Raw genomic sequence first — 12,774 nt, forward strand, 5'->3', positions numbered from 1 at the left:
TACAGTAATGCCTAGTGACATCTGCACTGACTAGAGCCAGGTCTTGCTGTGCACTCAGCAACATATTAGAAAAATGAAGAGCTTACAAGCTAAATAGGCAAAAAGAAAAGATCTCCATGGCATAGGTGGAGAACTGAAGCAACAGGAGGCTGATTCCCCTGAAGTCACACAGTCAGTCCCTCAAATGCAGGGAATACATTCCTAGGATCCTCATTTCAAACACAGATGGACAATTTGGGAGCAGGTGGCACCTTGTTCTCCAGAATAAACCTTTTGCATGGATGTGTTTTGCTTTATGATATTTATTTCCTAACTAGACACAAAGCAACAAAGTGAAAAATCTCCTCTCTGGCTCCAAATTTTGGCTCCTCTCAGACTCCTCTTTGTCAAGAAAATAGTGCAACTGAAGCTAGTTTGCAAGCAGGGTACAAGTCCTTTGTAAGTATTGTAAGAAATTAGACCTGTGTCTGGGAAGCCTTTGTTCTCAAATAAGCAGCAAAATGGGAAAAGAGCCATCAAATGAGAACTAGAATAAAAATAATAAATAATTATTATAATCACCATTCTCTAGAGGAAACACTGAATGACAGCAACACCAGGCAGCTCTATGGCTAGGGAATAGGGTGCAAATTTGAACAAATAACACAAAATCTCCTTTCTCTAAAAATATGTATTATAACCTGAAGTACTGGCAAGGAAGCATTTTGCACAGTGTATTTACAGTCATTGCTCTATAAGTATCTTTGACTTCAGTCACAGTATTTTTAGGTAATTCTAAATGAAAGGTGCTATGTGAAGTGAAATTCTAAAGTGTATTTTGTTTTCACTGCAGATCCTTCCACAAAATATTCCATTATGGCTAATGAGATATTAGCAATGAATATGCTAGAAAAGACAGATGGGAAGACAGTCAACTGTCTAAATCAGAAGATTCGTGAAGTGCAGTAAACAAATTATTAAGCACATTTCTGTGGCTTGATGCCAGTCTATACCACAGGGAATTGGTCAAGCAGTGGATCATGAAAATCTTTTCTGGAACAGCTAAATTCTACAGCTGTGGCCTTTGTTTTTCTAGTACTTTGCAAGAACAGAAGGGGGAATTACGAAAGCGTCTATCATACACCACCCATAAACTGGAAATGCTTGAAACGGAATTTGATTCTACACGTCAGTATCTTGAAATAGAATTGAGACGTGCTCAGGAGGAACTTGAAAAAGTAACTGAAAAGCTGAGAAGGTTAGTAACAACTTTTTTGAAATAAACAGAATTATTAGGAACTTCAAGCGGCTGTGTTTTAAATACATGTGTCCAAAATACATGTTCTCAAAATATACTGTTATTTATTGCTTATTGACAGTACAATATGTTTACACATTGAATATGTATTTCACTTATCTGACTGTGTATTACATATCCCATATAAAGTCATTTACATGTGATATGTAACATGTTTGTACTGAAAGAAAATATCCAGTTATATGTATAGGTATACATATGACATTGTTTATATGTAAAGATATGTGCAGGGTATGTTATAATGCGTTATGCATACAATGATTATAAACACATTGCATATGTATATATATAGATATATATAAATGTATTCGATGAGTTTGGCTATGTATTTCCACTTTTTACACTCCATTGCTCTGACACAAGCATATAGAATTTGGTCCTCCTTATCTCAAAGTTGAGACTTTCTGTCCAATATATACAATATTATGGCATTTCACCTAGTGCTGCAACAAATCATTCTGTGTTTTGTCCCAAGAAGCATGCAATCATACTGCAAAAATTTTGTATAAAATTATTTAAGCTGTAGTACAGAGCTATTGCAAATCACAAGCCCAGTTAATGTGCTCCTGAGTTTTATGACAATAACTGAAATGGAGTGTAATCTAGCTTTAAATTTACCAGTGCTTCTTAACATTCCTTCTTTTATTCACTTGCAAAACTTCAGAATCTATGGTAATCCATTTATTCAAGAATGTATTTGCATTTCTTGGGAGGAATTTCCTAAACTCATATGGATAATTAAACTCATATGGATAATTATATGGATAATTTGGTTCAATTCACAGAATGAGCCAAAACAAAATTCAAAAGGAATCATTCCAGGGCAATACCCAAATAATTTTTTTTTCAATTTTCACAGAGGACAAAAAAAAAAAAAGGAAAAACAAACTAAAACAAACAAAAACCACACATAACCAGCAAATTATGTCAATTGAACAATTCTATTCAAATTTTAAAAGCAGATAGGCTTCCCTAACTGGAGAGGCTTCTTAAAACAAGACTAAAACAGGCATTGCAATGATTTTGAAACATACACATATCTATCAAGAGCAGCCCAAAGACTGCTCTAAGGGCAGGCCATGATGTTTTCTTAGCAATAATCCATTTTTTTTCCCATCACTTCATTAGAATTAGAGCTACTGAAAGTAACCTCAGTCTTCAGGTATTTTTTTTTCCAGCATATTACTACTTTAACAACAGGGAACACTGGTATTTTTTTCTCTTGAAATATTATTTCAAGCAGAGTGGTCATAAATCCTGTGCCACATTTATGAGGGGGCTGATCATCCCACTCTTGTTGGAACAAAGGGGAAAAATACAGTCTCTGTTAAAGCCGCTGTCCTATCAACTTAATTGAACACTGATTTAAGCACAGTTCAAAATCAGGCAAGAAAGTCTTTTGCTCATGGCAAAGTCTAATACCTGTAGAGAGTCACTATTCAGATCAGTAGAACTGACTTTCCGATTTTCTACTTGAACATTTTTTCATATTTTGAAGAAAATTTATATTAAAATTATGTTTCAGGCAGGTGATTCCTCTCCCGAAGACACCTCATACAGGAAGTCCAAAATATTTTACAAGGTGAGCTTTAAAAATGTTTCTATTGAGAATAGCAAGGCACATTGCAAGTTGAATTAGATTTCTCACTCTGGTAAAAGATAATGTCTGAAACAAAACTGTCATCCAAAAGAGTGTCAGCAACATGTCACAGAGAAAAACGAGTCTGAGCAAACAGGGAACTATAATTAGTTTCAATAATGTGTCTCCTGCCTTATTCACTTTAGAGGGAGAGAAATTCAACCCCTCACAATAAACGAGACCTGTGCAACATGATGCCACTCATATAGCAGAGAAAACTTCTATTATTAAATTTGCACCGCCTTTTCTGAGGCTGAATAGCCATTCTATTCTACTTCTTTCTGAAAGTCTTTGCCTTGTCAGTTTATCCAGAATAACATGCGTTGCTGACAGGCCTCCCTCCCTTACTCAGACGGGGAGGTCATTTATGTGGCCAGATGGCCAAGTTCTCCATCTCTCTACACACTTCTGCAGTGTTTTTAGAGAGCGTTTTTGCCTTTCTCAAGATTTCTTTTGTCACCAATGTAAACAAGAGCTAATCAGTGGTGAACAGTTGCAAAATGATGGTCTGGAAAGCACAGATTTGTCTTTGAAAGGTGATTGAAACATTGGGGGTTTCACACACCTCAGTTCTTACCAAACATGATCAGTTAGGCTTTAAGTTAAAATTAAAAGCTGACTCTTACACCTGAGCAATGATAATATTTTGATCAGTCTAATTCAATCTAGGCTCACACATATGCCACCATAGTTCCCTGAGACTGTACCTGGGTAACCACTGTGGAAGACCTACCTTCCTACTTTTTACCAGACACTAGAATTACTTCAGTATTCAAAGAATAGTTCCATAGAAGCATATACTTAGCGTTGAGCATAGCCCACGCATACAGTTCCTTCACCAAAAGCAAGATAGATATATCATGGACAAAAGGGATTTCCTGAAGAGGATATTGTGTTGTGTAAGGGAATAGGTGAAAAATGTTCTTGTTTCTATAACCAAGGTCTGTGTAACTTTTGATAATAGACAGGGTAAAGGTTTTTTGAACAATAAGTTATTTTTTTAACAGTCATTCTTCAAAACTAAACTGCAGTCTGGATGAAATTTCCTTCTTTGCAGAAGGTCAGCCCAATGCTTTTGTTTTACTTTAGATCTATTTCATGGCCTTAAGAGGGCTTGAAATAGAGTGGAAACAAAGACTACATGCAGACTTTCTCTTCCATGAAGAAATGGAATGTGTTGTCTGCAGGGTTTGAGCGCGGATACATAGTGTAAAACATAGTCAGAATACTTTTTATTACAGTTTGTTTTAGCCAAACATTTGCACATTTGTGTAATGCATGCACATATATCCAGCTGTAGGCACATGGGTATCATCTAATAATTTGAATTTACCAACACAAAAAGTAATAAAAAATAATAATAAATTATCCACTCACATAAAATGAGCTTATTTTTAAAGCATTTTCACATGGTAGTGAGGCTTACCTATTCTTCACTTTGTTTACAAAGAAACTAGATTTGCAACATAAAAATGTTTTAAATTTCACAAAGTTCGGGCCATCTGGTTGCACTGTTCTGCAAGCAGGCTTAAGTCACCATCTGTCAATCTGGTCTTTTTAATTAGAATAATTTTCCCTACTCCTCCCTTAATCTACTGTACTGCCCAAAGATTATGGTTTGATTATCCTGTTGTTCTTTTATCCCTTTCACCCCCTTCTTCCATATATTTTTGGGTCCATTTCTCTCCTTGCCATCCTCACTTGCTGACACTTCTTTTGGCACAACGGATTTCCAATTTGGGCTTTGCGTGTATATGTGCATGTATATGTGCTTTTGTATGTGTATGTGTGCTTGTGTTTATTTTGACTATCTTTGCATACTGTTCTCAATAGAAACACTTTTTGAAGCTCAGCTTCCTATGTATTGTGGATTTTTTGTTTGGACTTATTATTTGGATTTGATTTGATCTGACTGGGAGGCAATCAAATTTTTTTTATTGCAAAAGAAATGTGTTCAAGAACCAGGATTTGTGGTCTACTTTCTGCTAAACATACACAGAGGAAAAAAAATAATGAATAAAATAATTAGAAAAAAACCCACTACCATCTTTACCACGGAAGTGTTGCTATCCAGGAGCAATCACATTAATGGGAAACCTTCTTCCATTCACTGATATGAAGAGAAAAACAATGTGTACAGAAGCTGAGGAGCAAATACAATAATGTACCTCCCCCCTCATAAGCCAGTTATCCTGGTAGCAATTACCGTTATTTTAGTTTACAATTTTAAAGATAAGGATAGGAAACCTTAAATAGCTCCCATGAGTTCTCCACATAGATCTATGCTGCAGAATAGACAGAGTGATGCAGGGAGAGGCTTGAGCTAGAAAACACCTTAACCAACAACATTTTCCAGTGACAGTAATTTATGAAGATGCTTTAGAACCTATGCAAACTTTTAGGAGGTTGTGAATGCTAGTTTACATGGGTTTAAAAAGCAACCTTTAAAAGCAAGCAAAGAAGTGCACTCAGGTCTACCAGCTGTGAAAGGCATTCTCCCTGGTTGAGCCACAAGCTGCTGGAGGCTGGGAGAGTGCTTTGGTGCAGTACTGGAGCTCTATTTTGCTCTAACAGATAAAACGGGATCAAGAGAGATAAGACACAGGTGTACCACTGGTCTAAACCATCAGGCCCAATCTTGTTTTCATAAATCCTTTTTGCCTGCACCATGGTACACAGCCTTATCAGCACAACTTAACAGTGTTTACAGTGCAGTGTAGCTACTTACAAGTAAAGCCAGTTTAAACCTCATTTCTCTGCCTTCTCCTTTGCCATGAAAAGCTAGGTATAGGGTACCTTGAGATCTCTCCTTGTTGTGGTGACTCTGACTAAAAACTTGTGAAAATTCCAAGCATACCTAGCACTGCACAAATAAATGTCAATGCAGAGGTTTAGCAGGAAATGCCTCCTCTAGCAGGAACACAGACAATGCAGAGATCTGTAAGTTTCAATCCATTAAGGCACCTTTAAGCCACCTGGACGTTTACCCAATGGCCTTATCAGCATGACCAAGTTGTAAGCTAGTACAAGTCACAAATTTCTAGCCAGTTTGGACTGTCACCTTAACAAACACTGTTTACCACAGATCCTGCTTAGAAGGTGAAAACTTCCTCTGTCCAACAGGTCTACCAAACTTATGCAACATTGAAGCTTTCTGTGCTCTAGGTGACCTTGCATGTGCAGGGGGTTTGGGCTAGATGATCTCTAGAGGTCCCTTCCAGCCTTAATGATTCTATTATTCCCTTAGGATCTCAATATGCTTTGAAATGACTACCTTGAGTTTGGGCTGATTCTGGAGAGTTTCCTCCGTGGGGGTGTCATTTGTGCCCACAAGGCAGCTGTTCTGGGCACAGACCTTACCTCTCAGGTATAGGACATATGGCCAATGTAAAGCACCCAGCTGTTATTTTTTGCACATTGGGAGTGCCACAGGGGAGTCTTCATTGCTCACAGAGGACCATGAGCCTATCCCTGAGCAGCAAATTTTAATCGTTTAACTGGAAATAAAATCTCCATGGTGACACAAGCTACAGGAGAGATCTAAACCATCATATCTCTTCATTTCAAGGAAGAGATGGGCTGCACACTTTATTTGTAATTAGGGCAGAGTTTGAATGCATGTCCTAATTCTTATTTCCACAGCTGCTGCTAGACATAAAATAACTCAAAGGGAATTCCTTAATCCTACTCGCTCTGGTTGTGGAGGACCAAGATTCAAACTTCTCAGCTGAAGCAACCTTGTATTACATTTATGATCAGTGTGTTACATTCTGATCAGTGTATATAAGGACCTCAAGGGAGACAGTGAGGAGGATGGTGCTGGCCTCTTTGCAGTGGTGGCCACCGACAGAATCAGAGGAAATGGCCGGAAACTGAAGCACCAAAAGTTCCCCAGGAACTTAAGGAAAAATTTCTTGACAGTGAGGGTGACAAAGCACTGGAACAGGCTGCCCAGAGAGGTTGTGGAGTCTCCTTCTCTGGAGATCTTCCAAACCCGCTTGGACGCAGTCCTGTGCCACGTGCTCTAGGTGACCCTGCGTGTGCAGGGCGGTTGGACTAGATGATCTCTAGAGGTCCCTTGCAACCTTAAGCATTCTATGATTTTATGAGTTGACTCACTTGACTGTTAAAGGCTGCTCTATCATATTACCTAAAAATAACTGACCTCAGAAAATACTTTGACCTATTAACCTAAGATTCCAATCATAGAATCATAAAATCATAGAATGCTTAAGGTTGCAAGGGACCTCTAGAGATCATCTAGTCCAACCCCCCTGCACACGCAGGGTCACCTAGAGCACGTGGCACAGAATGCAAATATTTAGATGAATTTGGACAAACTTTTAAAGTTGAGCTTCTAACTTTTGCCCTTACATTTATTATACATCCTGCTGGGCTGATAGGTACAAGTAAGAACAAACAGCTACTCTCCTTACCTTATACGAAAAGAAAGGCACAACTGCTCCTGAAATCGGGATATTTTTCCCACAGACTGCACAGCTTGTCCACTGTGGCTCTGAGGTTACCATCCCAGGAATCTAAAGATGTAGAAATCAAAAATTCCTTTGGTTTATTGCTCTGGAATAAGCTGGGAAGTTTCGTTTTTTGAATCTCTAAAATCTCTTAGTTCAATAAAAAAAAGAATAGCCACCGCTTTCAGGCTAAATTTTTTGCAGACATCCAGACTTTTTAGTTGAAGGAAAATAGCTCTGAGAACAGGGAACTCCTTGAACTTTTGTCTAAAGAAGGAATACTCTCTTTGAAGTCACAGTAATGTCTGTGTGTCGATACTACTGGAGTCACCAGTTTTCTGCTGAATTTTCCCTTATTAAGAGAAGCTGTGAAATAGCTCTTTGTAGTTTCCAGCTGTGCAGGTCAATTTTCCTCTCTGAATATAATTCCTGCACTTGATAAAAAGCTACAGTCCCTTTGTGCAAGTTCCCATGCTGTCATGCACGTCTACATGCAGATGCAAAGGAATGGCATGTGCATTTCCCCTTCCTGAAAGTATTTGCCCCAGAATACAGCAAGCAAATATGACAAAGAATTTTGTGTAGGAAGGAGATGGTAATTACATTTCAAAGGCAACCACTGACTGGCAACAGGAGTGATAAGAATACCAATTTCAACTAGTGCAAGTCAAAGTTTTGTACCAGTGTGTGAATTACAGGGGGAAAAAAGTGTGTAAAGAACAATGCACTAAATTATATGATATCATCTTTGTTTTAGGATACAAAACAATTACCTAGCCTTACAAAGAATTAATCAAGATCTGGAAGATAAACTTTACAGGATGGTAAGTTGTCATAACTACACTTTTTATTTTAATATTAAATGTTCTTTTGTATTTCCTGAGTTCTAGGACAAACAGATATGTATCTAGCACAAAAAAAACTCATGCTCCATACACAGTATGGTTAAAAAGAAATGTTGTTATGAATATAGTAATCTAGAGATCAAACTGTGTGTGAGGGCATAGTTTCATTCATTTCAATGGAGATTGTGTCTGATTCGGCAGAATAATCCTATATTTAAAATAATTCTGCTTAATTTAGTTAATAATTTCACAGATTCTAAATATTTGTGTTTTCATTAAGTAACAAATACAAATATGGCAATCCCAGATTTTCGTATGCTTCTCATATACTTTCTCTTAGCTTTTATTAAGTGATTTAATAGTGTTTAGATAGGCTGACTTTTCATGTGCTGTCATAACTATCAGTTTCAGTATATGAATTTGCATCTGCATGAGTCTGTAACTGTAATGTCAATGTCAGAGATGAATTAATAACTGGGCAAGGAAATCACTGCGCCATTTATGGGCTCCACATCAAGGCATGTTATTACAAAACCCAGCAACACCTCTTCAAAATGGTTTGAAGATATTAGAAAGGAACGGCAATGTCTTTAATGCCCTGGTTCGTTATTAATGCTGCTTTGACAACATATCTGCTATTATTAGAAACTTTACAGGGAAATGTAGGTATAATGTCTAAAGAAGAGGATAGTAATAACAACTGGGAACTTCCAAAGATCTTCAGGTCATGAGCACATCCTGAATGCTTCTTCCTCACTTGGATCAGTTCAATTACCAATTCCAATCACCTACTCTTCTCCCTACCCAGCTCATATCTGACTTTTTCATAACTAGGGCAGTGCACAAACATAGACACACAGTTTATGTGTACAGATGTGGTCTTGATGAATACCTTTGACAATGCTAGAGTAAGACTATTTTTTACAGAAAGTATAATGTGCTTGGATGGGCAGCTTGGAGATTGAGAAACAGATTACTGGGCTTTAAGAGTAAATATAGACTATGTCAACATGCTGGAGAAGCATCAGCTTTACTAAGAAACTGAAAAAAATATATATCTTATCTCAGGAGTCTATTTAAATAACTCACAGTGAATAAAGAAGTACTGATGTTTTTGCAACTATCTAGCAGTAGGGCAAAGTTACAACTGGGTTATAGCTGATATTTGTTTTTTAACATACATATAAATATAACACAAGCATAAATAACATTGGATCTCAGGCTTTTTTCCCTTCAATCTTCTTTTGTTATATTTTTTCCTTTTACCCAAGTCACTTTGGGTTTTTATCTTCACCTGTGTGGAAATACTCTAATATTTTATCACATGTGCTACAAAAGTAGAATAAATGAGGGGTATTCTGGATAGTAAATGAAATAAAAAGATTAGAAATATACAAAGAAGGCTGCATAAATCTGTGCTTTTTTAAATCAGGTATTTCATATCAAAGCATTCAAAGCACTGAGTTTTTAAACTGATGTTTCAGCATCCACTTTAAAACCCTAAGCAAAAATTTGAGGGCACAGCACAGAAAGAAGAAAGACAGCTTCCACAGAGCACTGTACCTTTCTCTATCCCACTAATGTGACAGTCACTGAAAGTAGTTTCAGAGGCTTGAAGACAATCACCCAAGCTCAATCATTTAATTCCAGATGTTTTGCCTTCTGAAATGCAAAATGAAGATGAAAAACCAAATTTAAAAAAAAAAAAGGTCAGAGGGAAAATGTATAAAAATTCCAAATAATGGGGAAAATAGTGCCATATTTGGTTTAGATAAACCAAATCTTTTGATTTTCAAGACACTCTAAAAATCCTCATTGCTTCAGTGAAAGCTGGATTAAATAACAGCTGTTCTGGTTAATCAACACCTTATGGTGGTCTGGGTTCTTGGATAACTTTCTCTCCCTTTCCAGCTTAGGGAGAGCAGCTGTGTTTATTATTTTTGCCTAATTTAGTCATCTTGTGATTTCAGAGTCAAGTCTTTATTTCCTCCACCTTTATATAAACCCAAATATGTAAACTGTCCTTTTACTTCATCCCTCTCTCTCCTCACCTACCTCAGCTCTCTATATACACATACCTATATATGTATGTATATACAAATACATATGTACACATACATATATATGCCCAGGATCTTACACAACTTTTGACCAGCTAGTGTGCCCAAACAGAGCAAGTGGGGGAAAGGACAGGCAGCCCTGGAGATATCTCAAGTCCTAGTTTTACAAATCTTGTATGCAGGCAGGTACTGCAATAAAGATGGACTTAGAGAAGGGCCTTTGCTCAGTGTTCCTGGGAAAAAGAGGAACTGGGAAAGAAGGTAAAGGAGGACAATGACTTCCCCCTTGGGCACAAAACTGGAGATATCCCCTTAGGCCACTCGGGAAGCTCCTGCCTTTGCAGGTGACTCAAAACTCACCCTCTCCAGCAACTGAGCTGGTGAAGTTGTGGCACTTCACAACTAATCTGGGTCTCCTTAAAATCTCTGCTTTTTGGAGGGGCTGTTTTCAAAAATGTTAGAGCCTGTCACGGCTGTTGTTGGTATAAGGGATGTTAAAAAAAAAAAATCAACAGTCAGAGAAAAGGAAGAGTGCTCGCCTATGAAATATATAAAAATATTTTAAAGCACACTTCTGGTCACAGCAAATGATGCCCAACTGAAATCTCTGTGGCTTTAGAACTGTAAATAAAAATATAAATCACAGTGTCTGTGTTGGCTAATGGCTGAAATGTGTTATCCTGAAATCAGTGAAATCAGTGGAAAGTTTCCTATATTAAGCTGAGCAAGATTAACATGTAACACTGTAGAGGCAAATGTGGCACAGAATTAAAATTCTGCTGTCACTATTCAGATCAGCCCCTGCTCCTACAGTCAATGTCTTTAACTGGCGAATGTTTGTTTGGTCCTGTAAGCCGTGGTAAGGCAGGTGAACATACAAAATGTAAATAATTCTTCTTTTCATTACTGTGCGGGAAAAGAACACATTGAGTTCTTAAATTTTGGGCTGTGATTATGTCAGAGGACCATGCAATTAAAGAACTTTTCTTTTCTCATCTGGTTCCAATTGTTACCAGTGTCCATCAGTTTCCCTGACATCGATCTGAGTTTGCTGAGGATGTTCTGCCACAGACTTGCTGCTCATGGGCAGCAATTACCAGTAGATTATGCAGATCACCCCAAACACATGATAAGAAACCATTCAAACCATCTCAAGGCAACTGTATTCTGCATATGCCCCTCACTAGAATTAAACACTACATTGTAAAATGTTTCTGATGCTTTAAGACTTTCTATTGCAGTTAGTTGTGTGATTTTACCTTTAAAGTCAGAAGTCAGATTTTTAATGGTAGCTACATTTGGGAACAGCTGAGAGGCATCTAATAATAGTTGCTTAATAAACCTAAGTGATAATGAAAATTGTGCCCGTTCTTCCTCCCCCATCTGCATTTTGAATGTTCTTGAAAATCTGATCTTACAAATCCATCTGCAAAAACCTCATGAGGCCATTTGAAGGAAGACATTAAAATATCTCTTCTGTAAGTATGAAACAGTTTGAAAGACAGACTCCTAAATGGTGCAAGTTCACTTCTAATGCAAAGCACTTCAAGAGGCTAGAATTAAACCATCACTTGCTCTGTAGCACATACTGTCTACATTTTATACAAAAATACACAGACAGCACAGAGGTGGATAGAGAAGGTGGCAGCCCTCTGTTAAGGAACAGAGGCATCTGATGTCATGGGGAACTAGTAGATAAATCAGCGTGCTTGCTTAGTAAACCCGTACTCCCACATACCACTTGGTCTGCTGATCCACCTCCCTCGAGCCTGCTGCTAAACTAAAACCTGAGGTTCTTCAAAGTGCCATCCCTGGGTTCTTTTATTTTACATTTTGTTACTGTTTTTAAATAAGAAAATTACTTTCTTCTTTCTCAGCACTGATTCAAGACTGTTCAGTGTGGGCAACACTGAACAATGTCAGATCTCAGGGTTGAGGCTGGTATTTCTGTTGCTTAAGAGCTGCTGATCACTGGCTCTATCAGCCCTCTTCCAGGCTACCTGGCACAGCTCTGCAACAAAGACCGTTGGGTTCCTCTGTGCAAAGCCAGCATAATTCCTCTAAAGAAATTGTATCATTCAATTTATCACCTGTCAAGATGAAAACTATTACATCACATTAATTCCTGATTTTTCATTTACTTTAAGGCAGGTTTGGGGGTGTTACTCAGCCATAAAGTTGGAAAAAATATTATATAAACCAGCAGTAAAAGAAAGATTTGTACCAAGGATTATAAAGTTTGAAATGCTACACCATCTCAGCACTCCACTGATTTTTATCCTGTTTCTTCCTCTGTTCAAAAGCTAGAGGAAGACTAAAATATACAGCAAATATTTTATGGCATTAGCAGTTGATTTATCCAACTCCTGAGTGCCTGTAGCTTTCCAGCCTGATGGCCGTCATATATACCCAAGCATCTCCAGAGGAGGAAATCCAAAGATGAATTAAATATGAGCTGAGC

At 37.7% G+C, this 12,774-nt stretch overlaps 1 protein-coding gene across 2 annotated transcripts in view; it reads left to right on the forward strand.

Annotated features, from left to right (window-relative positions):
• The window catches only part of BEGAIN (brain enriched guanylate kinase associated), a 141,232-nt gene that overhangs the window by 83,841 nt on the left and 44,617 nt on the right, over positions 1-12,774 (forward strand). Inside the window, exons 4-6 of one of the 2 annotated variants that reach the window (XM_088539650.1) lie at positions 1,076-1,237; positions 2,823-2,879; positions 8,166-8,232. In XM_088539650.1, the coding sequence (XP_088395776.1) occupies positions 1,076-1,237; positions 2,823-2,879; positions 8,166-8,232 (286 nt within the window). The remainder of the gene's footprint in view (positions 1-1,075; positions 1,238-2,822; positions 2,880-8,165; positions 8,233-12,774) is intronic. The other variant, XM_088539651.1, reaches the window with a different exon arrangement.

This window comes from Tinamus guttatus, unplaced genomic scaffold (assembly GCF_059628265.1).
Source record: "Tinamus guttatus ecotype Peru unplaced genomic scaffold, ASM5962826v1 Tinamus_guttatus_pri_ptg000048l, whole genome shotgun sequence".
NCBI lineage: Eukaryota > Metazoa > Chordata > Aves > Tinamiformes > Tinamidae > Tinamus > Tinamus guttatus.